At 39.2% G+C, this 19,911-nt stretch overlaps 1 protein-coding gene across 1 annotated transcript; it reads left to right on the forward strand.

Annotated features, from left to right (window-relative positions):
- The first annotated feature begins 1,137 nt into the window (after positions 1-1,137).
- On the forward strand, positions 1,138-19,687 carry cpa6 (carboxypeptidase A6). Its single transcript, XM_078280423.1, has 11 exons — positions 1,138-1,510; positions 4,404-4,479; positions 10,323-10,447; positions 11,765-11,879; positions 12,816-12,917; positions 13,017-13,121; positions 15,146-15,256; positions 15,768-15,858; positions 17,494-17,696; positions 17,802-17,886; positions 18,418-19,687. Exons 1-11 carry the CDS (start codon positions 1,395-1,397, stop codon positions 18,630-18,632), a joined length of 1,344 nt encoding a protein of 447 aa, XP_078136549.1. The 5' UTR covers positions 1,138-1,394; the 3' UTR covers positions 18,633-19,687.
- The last annotated feature ends 224 nt before the right edge of the window (positions 19,688-19,911 follow it).

Raw genomic sequence — 19,911 nt, forward strand, 5'->3', positions numbered from 1 at the left:
CTGAGTTTAGAACTAAATGCAAGAGACAATGAGCCCACTCCACAAACTCCCTCCTCAAGTCATCAAACTATTTATTGCTATGCTGATTTGAGCACCTGTGTTCTGCAAATATCATTTATCACAACTGTATAATAAAGACCCTAATTCCACTTCTTCTTTGTGCAATGAAGTACGTGTTGTCAAAAACAGCATACTGTAATGTCTATGTGCAGCGAGCAGGGAGTTGTTTGGGGTCTGTTGTACAGTAATTGGGTGTAAAACAGGTGGTGCAATGTTGACACTGGAGAGAAGCATGTGAAAAATGTGCTGCTGCCATGCAACCACAAAAGAAAAAGGCTGGCAGTTGACTTAGACATTTAATCACTGTGTTGCGTGATAAGTAGAGGATCAAACGGAGGAACGAAAAGCCTGGACTAACAGGGAGAACCACCTTAAACTTCACAGAGGGATTCCTGGTAGAGCCAAGCCAAGGCACTGACAGACCTGGTAGCTGGTTATCAGTCATGGCTTTGAGGTGAAGAGGTATACAGGAAGCCGAGGATCCAGGAGCTCAATGAACAATACTCCTTTATTGTTTTCTGGATTCATTATGTTCTTCCTATCCCATGTGGGACATGCAGTACATTTGATTTGTACTGGTCAAGTTTGGTGACATGATGGCACTATAATAGGATTTTCATTGGGACATCCTGCTGTTCTTGCATGCATCAGAAAAACACAATTGTGCAGATGACAGCTACTTTGTTAGAGTCTGAACTGCATGTGTATCATTATATAGATGGGTCAAGGTATCATTGGATAACCCAGATGATCCAGTGGACAGCAGCACAACACATTTGACAGTTTTATCAAGACAAGAGCTGAGTGTCTTCTTCAAAGGACCTGAGCTGAGAACACTAGAAGAATAAGCCTGTTGTTCCGAAGTGATATAAAATGAGTTAGGCTACTTGATACAGTTCATGTCTCCACACAAAACTGTATGCATCACTTAACATGTTAAAAGAAACATCATTTTCATTTGGTGAACGTGTCCATGTGTTCCCGGCTCACTGTAGCTGATCCCTTAGAGCACACTGATGATCAGGGATCCAGTTACCAACTTCTCCGACACCGGGCCACGTGACTCAGGTCCTCCTCATTTTAAAAAGAGCTGCTACCCTGTAATTCCCTCCACAGCTTCAAAGAGGTGCTAAATGCTTCCCCTGTCCCAGATGACCGACTTTCGCACCTTTTGCACCTTCTGTGTCAGAGGGACAACTACTGGAGAGTGCACCGCGGCGAAAAAGTGACTTGTGCGCTGGACCGAGTCAATCACATTTCTTCTCCGATAAGTTGGCGTGCATCCTGCAAAGTAGCCTCATCGGTATCCTCCGTCTTTGATCTGCTGGCCAAAGATGGTACTGGACCATAGGAGCGCATTTCGCGCCTCCGTTTTACTGGCATGTGTGATAATCTGCGGTAACGTGCTATGTCCCGTCGGTGCCTATCTCTACAGCAACCGCTACGCAGGGTGAGTAAAGACCCCCCATTCATTTCTGGGGCTCACGAGAGCTTGCATTCTACAGGAAAAGCGCTCTGTTGCTATCAGAAGTTTTTCTGCAGAGACTTTACAGCAAGAGACGGGTTTTATCTTATGTTCTGAGTTGAGAGTATAAACAAAGAAAGTCTTTATGCTAACAATTTTCCTTATCGTTTTGGGACATATTTCCCCCTGTTTGAGACATAATATAATGTTTAAAGTTTACCCTACACTGATCTTGTTGTCTGATGGCATTTGGATAAGACTGTCTGCTGTGCTGCATTAAGGCATTCAGATTGCTCATGATAGGCACGGATGACACTGGGGATACTTGCAGCAAAAGTGGCCTGTCAAACTGCTTAAAATATTCATTTAAAAAAGTATAGCTGGAAGATGGCAGCAACTCCCAACTCTCTTTGTCTAGCCATGTGTTTCTGTAATCACAAGAGAAAACAAATTTGTCATTTTTATCAAAAGTCCTGGCATATCAGTCTGTCTGCTGTAAACATTATAGGTTGTTTAGGCTGAATGCGGGGCACACACGTAGCCCCTAAAAGTAGCTGGTAGCCTAATAGATGGTCTCCAATGGGACCACCTGGAGCTGGACGCGAATAGTAATTTGGGTAGACATGTAGAGGACATGACTGGACCATGTAAGGATTTATGGTCTGTTTTTCAAAAGAGCTTTTGATGCAATTTATCATAAGTGGAGGGAGACCACCTCTGATGGAAACCCCCTCCTTGTCTGTCTTAAACAACATATATTTTGGATATAGTCCAACAATTGCGTGCCTCACACCACCTCTGGTTTGACAGAACAAGTCCCAATGTGCAGCACTGTGTGTGTGTGTGTGTGTGTGTGTGTGTGTGTGTGTGTGTGGGGGGGGTGTTGTGGTGGGTGCTGTTTATGTCAGCCTCCCAATGAGCCTTTAGTCTAAAAGGAAGACTTCCATTGTCAAAATATTTCATATAATTCATTAACAGATTGTATTGTATTATATTACAGTTTCAAAACACTGCTGACAGTCAACTCTTGGCAACTTCTTGGTTTGAAACAAATTGCTTCCATTCCAGAGAGAGTACTGCTGTGGGAGTCAACAGACTGACAACTTAAGGACAGCTTTAGCTCCGAGAGCCCTGCAGCTGGTAGATTCAAAGCAAAAAGCATTTACCAGGCCAACACTGTAACAAAAACAGTCTGTCGTCTTTGAGAATCACTACAAGATGAAGAAATGGTTCACTGTGGACTACAGTAGAGCTCTGGGGTGCCACTTTATTTTCTCATGTGTGTGCATTGTGTTGTACTTACTCACATCAGTGAGGATCGATTGAAGATGTGGAAATGTGTATTTCTCTGATGTTTCAGACAGCGAGACTATATTACACTACAGGCTTGTTTTTAAAGTTTGCAGTCTGTCTAGATTGAGTTTGCCTCATTTCTATCACATGCAAACAATATTCTTACCTCCAAAAATGACTGACTGTCCACTTTAAAGTCTGTCTTCTATCACCATCGTTGCCATGGAAACAGGCTGTTTTTGGACAATTTGTTGTGGTGGTCACTGAAATGGGGTGGCCAGCCACTCACGTGGGACACCCGGACCCCTTTTGTTCCTCAAAACCTTAAAGAGGCCGACTGCCACCTTTGTTTAGGGGGCCCGACTTCCTGCGTGACACATTGTAAAAAGCTATTTGAAATAAGCAAAACATGAGAGAGGATGACACCGAGAGAGAGAACGAAAGGGGCTAAAAAAAACAGGGGAAGTGAGACATGGAAGTGGACATTTATACAACCTGGCAGACAGACAGGTAACTGGGAAGACACAGAGACTGTAATGAATTATTGGCAGCATGTTAGCTCTAAGGTCAACCCCGAGATCTGCAGAGTGAAAGCAACACTATGTGAGACTCATGTTGAGGATAATATAATATTGTTTTAATATAAAATATGTGGTTTGCAGGCTCTCAAGCTTATCTATCTACTTAAGTGTTTGTTTTAGTTATGTGCCTAGACCAACATGTGAAGAATAATACTACTGTGTAATTATGTTTTTATATTGAATTATAACTAATCTCTAATGTATACCATAACAAATGATTTCACGTTTTTCTGCATTTAACTAAAATGAAATTCTTTTTGATTCTCAATTAACACACTTAATTAAGTGTTATTATCTGACCACATATGTTTAAATACAGTACAGTACAGCTTTATTTAAGCCTCATCTTGTTTATAAATTCTAAAAACAAAAAACAAAAAAAAACCTTTTTGTGGTTTTAACCAACCAAACACCTTGTGCGGTGTTTCGGCCTTCACATTACAGTTTTATAAATCATAATGATGATGTTTTCTGTGTATAAACACTATACACATGAACAAAACAATGTTGCACTGTCAAACACATTAAAGTATTGGATTATACTTGTTCATATGTTCAGGTGTTTTTCACATCTAGCTACATCACATATTAGTATATGAGGGATATATTTCATATATCATGTGTGAAAATGTGAAACGGCTGCTGCTACTGTATCCTCCAAAGAATAGTTCCAGGTGCTACCTACAGAGCTGGAAACGATGAAATATAATCCTTTAATGAGGTCTCACCCAGCTTCTTTGACTGAGGTTTGACCCTGTCATCTATAGGACTCTGAAAGAGGAACCACCCATTTCACCATCAAACATCTGTTATTATAAGTGTCACCTTCAATCAGCACAAAAGCAGGTAGCATTACGTGTGACTTCATGGCCTAGATGTTTTTGAAATGATGTGCACTTAGTGAAAATTGATCCAAGGCCTGTTACAGTGAATTTTAGTGTGGTTAAAATCCCTTTGGGGCACTTTGAACCAAGCACTTAAAAAGAGCTCTGTTGTTTTTGCAGTGATCAAGTCTTCAGGATAACCCCGACTAATGATGAGGAGGTCCGAGTGCTCAAGAAAATTCTGGGACACATGGAGGTTGGTGCATATTCCCCCCCTCCCCCCAAAAAAAAACACACACACGCTGCTCACTATTCTGACTTATATTTATGACTGTATTCATCATCAGACACCATTTTAAATAGTTTCACTTAAATAAATCTGTTTGTTTTGACTTTTTATTGTTGTGTGTGTTTTCTGAAATGCCATATTAAAATGTCATATCAGTTATTATTCTGCTCACACCAGCCTATAGTCCCTTAGTGGTCTTTTCTATGACACTTGAACAGCAGTCACAGACAGAGTGAGGCGTGACACTGGTGGTAAAAGCGGGGTGATGTGACAGAGGGCTGGGGACAGAGAGGCAACGAGCAGCCGAGTGCAGTCATCAGTCACAGTCAGAACATATTCCCTGTCTGAAAGAGCCAGATACTGTTGAAAGGAGAACCCCCAGGAGAAGAATGGGAGAGGAATACAAAAGACTTCTTCATAATGACGTCTGAATGTTTGGATCTCTTGCAGTTACAAACTGTATGAACATGTGTTTCAAAGACACTGAAATAAGTGGGAATCCCTGGAGGACACGAAGCTTTGCTTCTTTTCCCAAACTCATTTGGCAGTAATTACCCATCAGCCTCAGGAGCATAGATGACCTTCCTTTGCACATTGTTTTAGTTTGCAAATATGCAGCAAAGATTGTTTGTAAAGCATAAACATTATGCAATTATAGACATTATTGTGCAGCAAATAGTCGAAGAACTTCTTTAAATAATTGGTTGAACTGTTGATTTAACTAAAAATCTGCGTTTCAAGTATTACTGTCCCTATGCAGATGAATGGTGCATTTAGAGGAATCATGCTTATGAAAGACCAACGCATATTTGTGAATATTAGAGTGATGCTGGTGATTCTTTTTTCCAGTAATAACCAATGACTAATAAATCAAAGACAACAAAAACCTCTGATAGCATAAAGGTTTCTAAGACAGGGCAGCCTTATGTCATACTTATTGGAATCAGTAAATCAATATTTGTAATCCATAATTGAAAAGCGTACACTTTTAAGTCTGATTCCAGTATTTGTAGACTTTAGATTTAAAATATACTAATTAAATAACTAATTCAGTATTTCTCCATCAGAAGTGTTTATCATGGCAGTGTGGAGAGGGCTTTGAAGCAGAATTTAGATTTCATGTTGAAATAAAACAGTAATGCTATAATCTCAACACAAGGCCCACTCACGTTTTTTAGGTTTAACTTTTATTGCCATCTCACACTTTATTTTACGGGTCTGTTTCCTAATAATTTTCTAGGAAGATTCCTGGAAGGAACTATGTAATCTTGTACTAATTATAGAGAAAATAGAGGCAAAGCTCTGTGAGTGTTTTTAGTTAGGTTTGTTGATTTGATATGTTTGGAACAATTTCCTTGAAATAACTGCTCCATTTAAATAAAACTTTCAGACAACATAATTGAACAGTTAATTGAGAAAATAAAATATGAAACTTTCTGGAGACTGTTGCAGAGATTTCAATGTGCCACATCTCTGTGGCAGCGTGGTCCGTTTCTCCAGTTTGGTTTGGTCCACTTGGGTTGTATTTGTGCAGCCAGATGCCACACCAACAGTTATGGAAGGCATCTGTTCAGGTTTAGGTCAGGCTATTGTTTAGTGGTCCAGAACCAATACAGCACTGAAAAGGGAACGAACAGAAGAGGACAAAAAAGAGGATTCAGTAAATGTTTATGATTTGTGGTGAGGGATAGTAGGAGAGAGCCAGGGTGCTGGTCGGGACCTGGCCGAAGCTTTACGTATGTAAGGGCAGCGGACACGGTGCTCCAAGGCCAACCGAGGCAGTGGCAGCCTATTGTTTGGACAGCTGTGGACTTGTGTTTTCAGTAGCTTAGCCACACTGCCATGACTCCAGTGCCAGAGTCAAATTTTTCAGCCTCAGGCTAGACATGGGGTCAAATAATAAACAACTACTGGCCACTACAGAATGCAAGAGAATCAAGAATCAGATCCATCAGCAACAAAATAACCCATTTCTTTCAGTAGTTATCCAAGATTTTTGTTTGGCTATGCTCTACGGTTGACTTTACATTGAACCTAAAACCCGTGAAGGATTTTACTTTTGCTTTTTTCCAAACACCTGTTGGTGGGTTGGTCATTCCCAAGAAAAATCTTCTGCTACACAAGAATCAATGTTTCTAAAAGCAGCAACAACAATAGTTTAGGATAAATGTAAGCAACCTAAATGGTAGACAGCACGAGCTGTGAAAGCCACCATTATTGGACAGAGTCTGATCTAGAGAAAGCATTAATACAGGTTTAAATTAAACCTCACAGTCCTGGATGCGGTGTTTTTTGACTCACAGGTGAACTCTGGGCAGCCTAGAGAAAAAACACAACTGCTCCTGAATGCACCCAGTAAAGCAAATACCTTCACCAAAGCTATGTATGCATTGTCAAGATAAGATATTTCTACAGTACATGTTGAATTTTCACAAAAAGTTAATAATTACCACTTCAGCTTCTGGAGAACATGTTTATGATTGTACCTGAAAGGGGACTCAAGATATTGACTGTTGATACTGTTTAATCATTATCAATTAATCATTTGATCTATAGTTTAACTTAATCTATAATTTCCTAAAACATAAGGTGATAAGGAGGTTAAATGTCTTATTTTGTCTGACAAACACTCCAAACCCCAGATGTTAGAAAGAAAAGCAAATTTTCACAATAGAGAAGCTGGAATTATGCATGGTGACAGGTGACTTAAAGCTATAGTGCGTAGTTTCTGTCTCCCCCATGAGGAATTCTAAGTAATGACAACAAAACTGTCGGCGCATCCACATGATACAAGCCTACGTGATCGCGCACGCCCACACAGTTGCTAGTAGCCAAGGAGGACACGGAGGATTAAAAAAACATGATGGACTCTTCAGAAGAGGTAATTATCTTCACTTGAGTTTCTGCGCGGGAAAGTAACCGGACGACACAATCTTTTGAACATAGCCATACTGAGAAATACAGAAAGAGTTGTGTGGAGCTGTGCTGATAGTCTTAATTAGTTTTGTAGCAACTAATTTGGCAATGGCTTGACTGTAACAGATGTTTATTAATATCAAAAAGTTACACACTAAAGCTTTAAAGAATTAATTGATTATCAAAATTGTTGCTGATTCTGTTGATCAACTGATCAATTAATCAGCTAATTGTTTCAGAGACCAAACTGAAACAAAGAGAAATCTCCAGTGACCCCTTGTTGTTTGAGGGGAGCGATGACAGAATGAGTGGCAGTCTCGTTCCTGGATCATAGAAGTTAGTTTGACGTGTTCCAGGGATGAAATCTGCTAAACAGATGCACCAATATCACAACCACAATGGCTGCTGTCATTGCTTCCTAGTTATTACATTATTTACTGTCTATCGAGCAGTTTCAGCATTTGTCTATTGATGACATCATCTCTCTGTCCTGCCGTCGGGGGGAAACTGACTGTTGTGGACATTGACATTTTAGAAAATACAAGTTTGCTCTCTTGCCGAGAGTTAGATAAATACAGTAAATATGAAGCTGGAGCCAGCAGCCGGTTCGCTTTAGGACTGGAAACTAAATTCCTCGGGTTTACGCCTGGCAACTTTGTGTTGACAACTGAACTTTTTTTTGCAGATTAAACAAACAAGATATAAAGTGTTAATTAGTTAGCTTTAGAGGTGCTGGTCGGCAGATTTTGTTACTTTGGACAGAGCCAGGCTTGCTGTTTCCCTCTGTTTCCTGTTTCCTTTATGCTAAGCTAACCAGCTGCTGGCTGTAGCTTCATATTCACTGTATGCACAGGAGAGTGATATTGGTCTTTTAATCGAACTCTCAGCAAAAGAAAATGAATAAACGTATTTCCCTAAATGTTGAACTATTCATTTTTATGTTAGAGCATCCAATATCAGGCTGTGAAGCCAACAGCTGGTATTTTGATTATAATACATATTCACTTAAAAACTGTGTTTTACTTTGGTGTGTTGTGTTTTACTTAAAGCAACAGCTTCACCGCATCTGCCAGCTCTTTTTATTGAACTATAACTTTTTCTTTCTTGTTCTGCCCATGCCAGTGTTACATCAACCAAAACAACACAAATGCAATTTATAGCTACCCTGTATACACAGATACACACATAAAAAAGAAGGATCACATTAAAAACGAGACAAAAGATTTGAAATACAGACGAAGCATCTTTAGGGCTCATAAATACAGCTATACAATTTTAAATTGAGAGAATTGTTTGTGAGGAGTTGCATTATCTGATCAGAGATATTTAAGTGCCTTTTAGGCCTATGTGCTTTTTGTTTTGTTTGGTGGAGCTAAAACATTTGGGGTACTTAACCATTTGGAAACGCCATAAAAGTGCAGCAGTACATAGCGGTTTATACTCCAGGGCACCAAACATTCCAGTGGAGGATTTTCTACCCCTCTGCCACTAAACAAAGTTAAATAAACTGGTATGCATTCTGTAAACTATTAAACCAATTGACACATTAACAAGCATGTGTACCAGCCTGCATGTCTCTGCCCCCATGTACAAAATGAAAGCCAGCTGAGGACGTTCACACATGTCTGCTGAAACACTGACTATACAGAATTCGAGTCTCTGCAGTGACTACTGTGTGTATCATATGTAGGTCAGCTCCAGCTGTTATTTTATCAGTTATCACATGATGTCTGTGTTTATATGGGTGGCTAGCTGTTTCAGCTAAAGCTAACAGACCCGACTTTCACAGCCTGATAACAGCCGTGGAAAGACAGGATTTTTGTTGCTAATACGGAGTCAAACGGTAGAGAGGAAAGCAGAGGAGGAGACATTCACTGCAGATTGTTAATGGGACACATCAGAGTGTGTTTTGCCCCATTAACGCTGTAGAGTCATCAACATTCCCCTGATTTAGTCCATTGCTTGAAGGTAGAGACTAGAGGAATGTTAAACTGTCCAGGTCTTAACAAAACAATGTGGTCATTATCACCAAATGTTTGATGCTATTTTTAAACATCCACCAGAGAAGATAACACATAGTAGTCTTTTTTTGGGTCAATTCTTTTTCTAAAACATATGCTCTTTACCCTTTAACTTTAGTTAAATTTTTTAGCCAGATCAGTATCTGTGTCATGCTGACTTTGTTAAGTGGAAGTGGGTATCATCAGCCAAAACATAACAGATCTACATTAAATATAGATTATGGTCCACATCATTATAAAATGTAATGTTTCCACAATTAGTTAAAATTATTCAGTCACAACTGGCCACAGACTCAGATTTTAGTGCCACAGTATACCCTTGCCTTGTGTTACGTCACATTAAATGTATCCTTTCTCTGCAGTGTGATATACATTTTAAATTGGTGGAAAGGAGAGCAGTGGTATAGGATTGGTGCTCTGTTTTGGCAGAAACCCTAATTTGACCAATCCTTTTCATTTCAAAACCTTTTCATTATTATTGTTATATAACAATATGTAGTGGAGATTTTGATCTGTTTACAACGTGGTTGCTATCCCTTTATTATTCTTGGTGTATGGGTTGGCGGCAATGCTGAAATGAATGAGCAGAGCTAATGCATGGATCAATATTGGATTTTTGCATCAATTTGATGAAGTATTTTGAAATATGCCTGGTATTTCATTTGCTGGATTTGCCAAAAACAGACATTTCTGTCAGATAACTAATGACCATGAACAGTTTCTCAGTTGATTTTCCTTATATTATCTCACGATACTGATATTGCAATTTCGATTTTATATATATCGCCTTCTCCTACCCCTCATAATGAAATCCTGTAGGGTGTTTGTGTCTCTCTATTCCCCGTTCTAATATATTTGTCCTTTTTTCTTCAGGTGGACTTCTGGCAGCCCAACAGTGCTACTCTAATCTGTCAAAATGCCACTGTGGATGTCCACGTGAAACGCAATGACACGCGAGGTTTACATGCACGCTTAAAGCAAGAACATATTGATTATCGGTAAGAATGGAATGACCACCGGCCACAAATACACAGACATACTACAGTACACATGCATACTTTATCACATTTGGTAATCTTGTTAGAAGAGTGTCTACACCCGGAGACACATCTGTTATCCAAAGGGCGTTGCAATTACCAAGCTTTCCCTAGCCAGAATATATGATTTGCACATGCAGACTCGGCCATACTTTGCATGCAAAAGAGCTTCCTCAAATCTGGGACACACACACAGTACATCAGAGCCCCTCTTCCAATCTGCTCCAAAAGCCGCCCTTTCATCTCCCAACCCCATCTCTCATCAAAATTAACATTGAAATGATGGCGTTTTATCAAAGCAGCCGCAGCTAGAAAGAATTCCATTGTCATCTCTGTCCTAAGGGAGGAATTTCAGATCTGAGAATGAGGTTGTTTTTTTGTACTCTGTGTTGATTGACTGAAAAAATGGTTCACACTGCAGGGGACATTTTTTAGAAGGTGGTTAGGTTTTGAGGGAGTGAGGCGTCAAAGATCTCATTTTATTCTTGGGGAAATAAGATAGCTTTTTTAGTGTTATTGAAGTAGTTATAGATAGAAATGTACATATAAGGACCTCCATGAGGAAATGTATTTTAGGCGAGTCTGGCTGCCCACATAGCTGCTATGATAACAGATCACATCAGCTGTTTTAGGTTGGAGTGGGCAGTGAAGAGGCAGAGGTCTGATCAGACGTGAGACCAGTCTATAAACAGATAATGATGGTTATAATGATGGTTTTGGCTCATTCAACACATTTCATTGACTGATAGACAGCAGTGTTATAGCTAGTGTCATCTGTGCTATCAAACAGGGGGAGTGCTGATGTAGAAATCCGGTTTGGATGTTGGATTAGAAGAGGATAAGTGCGAGCACTTGCATAATCGGTGTTAGGAATGAGTCAACAATACAATTCTTCAAAAAGTTAGAGTTCATGCTGTGTACAGAGACACAAACAGACAATATCATATATATATATATATATATATATATATATATATATATATATATGCAGTAATTATTAATGCTATTTAATGTTTTACAGTAGCTATATATGACCTGCACTCTAATAAATAATGAAATACTGTGTCGCTGTATGTGAAGATTTGCTGCTTTTCTTTGGCATATACTGCATATCATTGTAAAATGATGTATTTGGGTTTGGGACTTTTGGTTGAACTAAAAAAGACATTGGACAAGTTGTGATGGGTTTTTTTATTGGTAAGGATGCACGCTGGTAGCTTGCTACTACTAACTAGCTAGTATCATGTTTCTGTCTAACTCCGTCTCTTCTATCCACAGGGTGTTTATCTCCAATCTGCAGAAGGAAATTGAAAAACAGACGGGATATCGCTCCTCTCGCAAGCGGAGGTCAGAGTCTCAGTATGACTACGAGGTTTACCACTCTCTGGAAGAGGTAGATGTGAAGCCCACCGTCGGCCTGCCTACCTATCTCTCGCTCTCTAATCGAATGCACACAGAGTAAATAAACATCGTCTCTAAGGTGCTCTCGAACTCCCAATTACCCCATTCCACAGGTCTCTCTCCCACAGCCTCATGCTCTCACACACAGAGCACTGCACTCTACTTCAGACACTTCACAGTAGAGTGTTTATTTCCCCAGGTCGATTAGGCTACTGGTTCATGAATCTGTCAGGCCCTATGAAGCAGCATGAATTCCACACACAGATCCTGAGAGCCTACACAAATCTTTAGTACTCTTAACTTTGATCCCCTCCTTCGCTGTGAAACACACACTTACACATGCATGCATCCGTGTGTGTTTGTACACAAGGTAGTTAAATACCAACAACTCCTAAACACGGGATGGCCAAAAAGAGGGGATAAACAGCTTGCAAAGTAGTGTGCCATATCTGCTATTATATGGCGGAGACGTTGCTACTTATACCCTTAAGAACTGAGTATTGTGCTTATTAAGTGATATTGTGAAGACGTGCTGCATGCTACTGGTCCATGAGTTTGCGTATGTATTGTACTGCATCTGCAATATTTGTGTCCCTGTACCATTTTTCTTCATGTAGACATAAATAAATGGTTAAAATGTGTGTGTGTGTGTATGTGTGTGTGTGTGTGTGTGTGTGTGTGTGTGTGTGTGTGTGTGTGTGTGTGTGTGTGTGTGTGCAGACCAGACACATTGTGCAGACAAAGACACAACCACGTACAAATGCACATACTTCAGAGGCACATGGAGTATGTCTTAGAAGGTTTTGTCAGATTGTCTGAAAGGTTAAATGCACATTAAACCATTATTTTTTTCCCATTTAATCTTGAAAACTTTGTAAACAAATCTTTGAGTGATATTCGCTCTTCTGCATTATTTGCTGTCCTTAAGATCCAGAGCTGGATGTTTGAGATGAACAGAACCCACACTGACCTGGTTGACATGTTCTCCATCGGGAAGTCGTATGAGGGTAAACCGCTTTATGTGCTTCAGGTAGGAGAAAAAGTATGAGACACAAAAAAAATGACACACGGGTGCGTGCACATGCACACTCATGCTACTCTAAAACTGACAGTGCTTGTCTCCTGTCAGATAGGAAAGAGAAGTCGTCATCAGAAGAAAGCTGTTTGGATCGACTGTGGTGTCCATGCCAGAGAGTGGATAGGACCTGCTTTCTGCCAGTGGTTTGTCAAAGAGGTAGTCTTGTTTTTCTAGTCTGCAAACTTGAATATAAAAACACTGTTTAAATTGCATGCATTGTTTGCATCAATGCATGTGTCAACACATATCTAAATGATAGCCTATAGCTAGCAAGTCTGTGATGTTTGGTCTCTGGGGTCCTCAACAAAACGTGAACATCTGTTCACTCGTCATGCACAGTCATGCAAATACTAAAGATTACCCTTTATTGTTCAGATGTTGAACACAACCCTAGGCGTGCACACAAGTTCCATCACACCCTTAAGGTCTTAAATACTACCCTCTGAAGTGAGGACGGTACCAGACCAGAGCCAGACATTAACTGCAAGAACCTTTAATGGCTTGTTTTATACTTCATAGATGCCAGATGAGTGGGATTTGCAACACAGTGCCAGAGCATTAAGATAATTAAAGGAAAAATCAATGAATATTAATGCAGAGCACTGAGTCACAGCCTTTTTTTGTGGAATTCTTGCATGATAGACCTCAACTGAAAGGTACTTGAAAAAGGCTTAAACAAATGCTAAGAAATATTTTAAACTCTAGTAACCAAATGAGCTGATGTTGAGTAGCAAATAACGTAAATGTGCCACTATAAAGAAGCACATGCACATTCTAAAGCTTACTTTGTCTAACCTCGGTCACTGGACCGTACCATTTACAAAACATTATTTTGTTGTGCTCTATAGTCATTCTGTTTGCACGCAGACACTTCTTGAAATGGCCTCCATAATGATGGTTTAAACTAAAATGCTTGACTAATTCACCTAAGACCATTAGATGGACTTACAAGTTCAGTAGGGAATTCTTCAAAGAAGGATAAAGTAGGAGTAGGAAGTGAGTGACTAGGGGAGGGAAAAGACAAATAGCAGCAGAAAATCAGGAACACACTGACATAAAAATGAAGAAAAAAAGAGAAAACATTTAAGGAAGGAAAACAGTCAAAGATGTTCTACTTGGCGCAAATATGTGCCCTAAAATGGGAATCCACAGTCATGTAGTTACTAAGGTTGGCCACTGGAGGTCAGGGTGCCATCTTGGTTTAAGGCTAAAAGCATTTTAACCTTGGCCGAAGTCTGATTAAAGAGCAGGTAAAAGCAGTATTAGCCCAGTGCCGAGATCTCCCCACTTCAAATCCTCATCTATAGTCTGAGTATTAACCTACTGCAGTTGTGCATTTAATGAACCGTGATAGCAATCATGCATACGGTTACAAAATAATAAAACATAGCATAGTAATTACATTTAACTGTATGATTAGACCACAATCTAGCTCGGTGCTCTATAATTATATTTAGAGCTGTAACAATTCCAAATTTTGCTGTACAATTAATTGTCTCAGAAATAATTGTGATTAACAATATAATTGCCTCTTTCTGTCAAATTAAAAAAATATTTATTACTTTATTACTTTTTCATACAAATTAAAGTTTTGAAAGAATGCCAAGATACGTTGTTTGGTTCTATCACTGTTATGTGATCCAGATAATGTAGTAACACAGGTACACAGCTTATGAAGTAAACCACGCCTCTTTATTATCATAAAACAATGTATTTGGTTTCTAAAATGAATAATAATAATAATAACCCTCATCAATAAAAAAAAACAAAGCATTGGTCATAACAAAAACCAGATTAAATTAAATTAGGAGTACAAAAAAAAGTCATCACTATTGGTAAATCTATGTGGCAAAAAAGTCATCACTGCTTCTGTACTTACGTTTTTTTCTAACTGTATCCCCCCCCCCTTGTCATTTTTGTTGCTATGAACGTGTAGGGACAAGTTTACCAACAACTAACAAAAAGCATAGCTTTAGCTCATCAGTCTGACCAAATATCCCTTATATAATTACAATTTGCATATCCAAACAAAATCAACAATAACTATCAACAGCCATACCCCTTAGGACCTTAGCTAATGTTAGCAATTAATTACGGTTAATCGTAAAAATATTGACATTAGACAATTATGTAATAATTATTACAGGCCTAATTATACTGTTTTCATGTTATAATTCAAGGCAATCAACTCATACCATTATGACTCTGTGATGAGACGACTGCTTAACCAGCTCAACTTCTACGTCATGCCCGTCTTCAACGTGGATGGATATGATTTCAGCTGGACCACGGTACTGTAGGTCTTTCTACATACACAATACAGACTAAATCCTGCATGCTCATTCATTCATTTTCAAACAGCATGAGTCAGAAGTTTTGATTGTAAAGTATTCTGATGCTTTGCAGAATGCAGGGCCCAGAGGAGAAACACCTCTATGTTATTCAGGTGCTTGTATTCAGAACAACTGCTATCATACAATCAACAACCTTCCCACATATTTTGAATAATTTCAAGGCAGTTTGATGAATATTTTGTGTCCAAGTGGATTATAATTGATACAGTAATTGAAAAACTTAAGAGCAGAGAGATAACAATGTGTTTTTGTCATTATGCAGCCCTTATCTCTGTGAAAGAATCTATGTATACTTCAGTGAAAAATGCTCCTCATCTATTGCCTACATATCTGGAATCTAAATGAGTGACAGATGGATTATTTGGAAGATGGCAGGAAGCTCCATTTGTTCGATAAGTCTGACAGTCAGGGGACATACACAGTGACAGTGGCTTTTTTTCCCCTTTAGGATCGGTTCTGGAGGAAAACACGGTCCAAAAATCACAAGTTCCACTGCCGAGGAGTGGACGCTAATAGAAACTGGAAAGTGAAATGGTGTGGTGAGTTCAATTACACTGAACTTCAACTGAAATCTGAGGAAATTCAACTGAATCTCTATCACACATATACAGCACACGGTGACACTTACACTGCAACTTGGCAAGGCACTCCTTGTAGTCTGTTGCTGATGAAGTCTTTTCTGACTATTAATCAGTGTAAGCTGCGGATAAAATATTTGTGTGGTGACAACAATCTGTGTTTAATGTCATTTAGTCTCTGGTGGGAGGCGGGTGGAGGGGTGGAGGGGTTCTGCTGAGTCATCATCTGTCCAGGAGGGCTCTGAAAATATAGCAGAGATGTTTGCAGTACATTCAGATGTGATGTGAGTTGAGAAACAGAAAGAAACTGAGGAACCAAGTTTTGCCCTCTCAAAGGAATATTAAGCTCACAAATTGGCCATTTGGATAGTTAAAGCGTAACTTTCACCAAAATGCAACCTAGGGTCTTTTTGTGAATGTACCCGAGTCAAACTTTCGTTTAAAAGCATATTTAGGACGGAAGCGCCACTTTTAAGATTTACCGTATTCTCATTTTTCCGTCAAATGGCCTTTTGAGGGAGTGCTAGGGGCACTTTTATGCTAGCCTCAAAATAGCTATTTTTAAAACACTAAGAAGGCTCGACACAACATTAAACTTTGCTCGAAGTATCACCAGGGACTCTACACCTTAACTAAAGCATTGACAACATTGTTTGTGTACCCAGAGTTTACTTAAAAGAAAGGTTTTGAACAACTCACCGTAGGTCTTGTTGTTTCCTGCGCAGCCATTTTATCAGTCAAAAACAATCGATTTCCGAATGCAACATAACAGGGAGGAGAGTAAAGATGGAAAGCTCCTAAAGCTTAGTTCCATATAAATGCACGGATTATTTATTGTTTTGTCGTTATTGAAAAACAATATTGACCTCGTAGTTGAAAAAGGAGCCTCATATGGAGTCCGTTCATTCGCATTCAGATATTGACTCGTTTTGACTGTCGAGGTGGTAGCGGCCAGAAACAACAAGACCTACGGTAAGTTGTTCAAAACTTTTCTTTTTAGTAAACTCTGGGTACACAAACAATGTTCTCAATGCTTTCATTAAGGTGTAGAGCACCTGGTGATACTTCGAGCAAAGTTTCATGTTGTGTCAAGCATTCTTAGTGTTTTAAAAATAGTGATTTTGAGGCTAGCATAAAAGTACCCCTAGCACTCCCATTCGAAAGGCCATTTGACTGAAAAACGAAAATACGGTAAATCTTAAAAGTGGCGATTCCGTCCTAAATATGCTTTTAAACTTAAGTTTGACTCGGTTACAGTCACAAAAAGACCCTAGGTTGCATTTTGGCGAGAGTTACGCTTTAATTTAAAAGCTTTTCTTAAAGGGAACCCACTGTCAGTGATATGTGAAATATATATGAAAGATGGGAATTTAACACGATTACATGGAAAAGACCTTGGTTTATACTTCAGTAATGGACTACTGAAGAATTGCATTAAACAGGACATAGTCAGTTCTGAGATAACTTTCGGCTTAACTAACCTAACCTAACTTCTTTTATGTTTAGTTTGAAAATCTGAATGGAATCTAAATCTGTCCCTGAATGCATTCTGGTGTGATGAAGAGAATGCTTTTTTTCCCCCTTCCTTTCCTTCAGAGGAGGGTGCCTCCTCTCATCCCTGTGATGACACCTATTGTGGTCCCTTTCCTGAGTCTGAACCTGAAGTCAAGGCCGTCGCCAAGTTCCTGCGCAAGTACAAGAAACGCGTCAAAGCATATATATCCATCCACGCCTACGCCCAAATGCTGCTTTACCCCTATTCCTACAAGTATGCCACTATCCCCAACTTCAATTGCGTGGTAAGACACCCATTGCTTGATAATTAACCCATAAACGGTTATATGTTGGAGTTACTTAACTAGATAGGATCACTAATGAGCTGACCTTATGCTTTCACTGCCCAGGAGTCAGCAGCTCATAATGCAGTGACAGCCCTGTACTCCGCCTATGGAGTGAGGTACAGATATGGACCTGCCTCCACCACCCTGTGTGAGTACTGTTCTTTCTCTTCATTGTGTCTTCAAGGTTTAGAAAACGTAAAAGAATGGATTATGTGTTGTGTTGTACTTGTTGCTTTGTGCTGTACTTCCAACCACATCTGTGTTTCTTTCACCTGCCGACAAGGAAAATACAGTAGATCCTCATTCATGTTATGAAGTAGGGAGACGTACCAGTTTTCTATAAATACACGATCAATTTAGTCTTTCACTCAGTGTACTGAAGGTACCCCTTGAGAGGATCCAAATGCAGAGATGTAAATGTAGCATCGATGAGAATGAAATGCTTTCAGACTCACCTAAAATTGAATAAATTTGTTGTCAGCAGTGGTGGAAGAAATATTCAAATCATTTAGTTAAGTAAAAGTAGCAAGACCACATTAACAAGTAAAAGGCTTGCAATCAAAATGTAACTTAAGTGTAGTAAGAAGTAGAACTAAGTACAGAAGTAGAATTACACGTCTAAATGCTTATATAACAAAATACTGTCCTAAGCTTTTCTTATTCTGTAACTCCTTCACAGATGTTAGCTCAGGCAGCTCTATAGACTGGGCCTACAGAAACGGGATCCCGTATGCGTTTGCCTTTGAGTTGAGGGATACAGGATACTTCGGCTTCCTCCTGCCCGAGTCCCTGATCAACCCGACCTGCACTGAGACTATGAGGGCAGTGAAGGCCATTGCATCGGGTCTGCTTAAGAAGTGTGAAACAGACAGGGACAAATTTCCATATATATGAGCTAACTGTAGGTCCCCCGCCGGAGCTCCACCTTCCCAGTTCCTTATCTCAACAAATCATATTTCTTTGAGATTTCATATTCCTCGCAGATATTATCAGGTGAAGAGCTGAGAAGGAACAGCAAAGCATACATTTTAATTTGCTTTTCTTGTGTTTAAGGTTGTTCGCCTTTTTTCCTTTTCTGATGAAATATGAACTTATGGGGGTGTTTTCTGTGTGTGTGCCAATACCCATGAATCCTATGAGGGACAAGCCTGTTTACATACAATAAGATCACACATTTGGAGTCAAAGAGCATCTTGCTTGATCATTGGGCCATTACAGTACTTGCAAATTCAGTGTCCTGAGCTTAAATCCTTTCTAGCGCGTAATCCTCTCCTCCTTCCCCAAATTCTAATAATGCAGATTTTTCCATGATACAAGCTGAATGGTGGTCATGTGAGCACTTGTCACGATAGAACAGCACTTTTTTTTAAAGAAACAGCTACGATTATAATGTTTTCTAAAAATGTGTTATGTTAAACAAACAGTTTTTAATAACCCTATCGCTATTTTTATTCTGGTTGCGTTTTATTTTGAAATGAGTCCTACCAAGTTCCAGTAGTTTAATGTTAATGTATTAATGCCGTTATTACTGCAACATTGTTGGTGTACATAATATGCTATCACCTGACAATCTTAGGTTTGGTTTAAATTGAGATGTTTTTTGTTAGATTATTGTTGTTTTTTTTTATTTGGTTCAGACTGAAATTTGGATTGAAGGACCTGTCACTTCAGCAGCTTACTGTGTCATTACTCAGGTATGGATCAATGACAGAGTCAGAAATGTTTACTTTTGACAGCTTATGTGCCAAATATGAGATTCTAATAAATATATGACATCTGACTTGAATAAATGTTGTTCTATAACACAGTAAATGTTCAGTTCATCACATTCATTTCATCTTTACATCTCTAGTATTTATTTGAAAACAGCAAAATGTCAGTTGTATCCCATATTTGTGTTTTGTAGATGTTGATAGGGATGGTTAATAATAAACATTATTTTACTCACATATCTTTCATTATGATAAACTCACTGAACTTTTTATTATAAAAAGCACAACACTTTCAAAAATCCTCCTCTTTTTATTTCCCACTCTTCATATGCAGTCTCTGATTCTGCAGCTCTGCTCTTATTTATGGATTCAGAAACAATGGAACTGACATCTTAAAGTGAAAGTGAACTTTCTGCCGCCCACAACTGCCAAATCTTTGTTGTCTATTTGCCAGATTTCCT

The sequence above is a fragment of the Sander vitreus genome, chromosome 22, assembly GCF_031162955.1.
Source record: "Sander vitreus isolate 19-12246 chromosome 22, sanVit1, whole genome shotgun sequence".
NCBI lineage: Eukaryota > Metazoa > Chordata > Actinopteri > Perciformes > Percidae > Sander > Sander vitreus.

What these genes read in the sequence shown, in the direction of transcription:
- cpa6 (XM_078280423.1), top strand. Translation starts at nt 1,395, where the DNA reads ATGGTACTGGACCATAGGAGCGCATTTCGCGCCTCCGTTTTACTGGCA. An exon ending in CAAGAACATATTGATTATCG is followed by an intron (nt 10,448 to 11,764) that starts GTAAGAATGGAA and finishes TTCTATCCACAG; the next exon opens with GGTGTTTATCTCCAATCTGC. An exon ending in TTTACCACTCTCTGGAAGAG is followed by an intron (nt 11,880 to 12,815) that starts GTAGATGTGAAG and finishes GCTGTCCTTAAG; the next exon opens with ATCCAGAGCTGGATGTTTGA.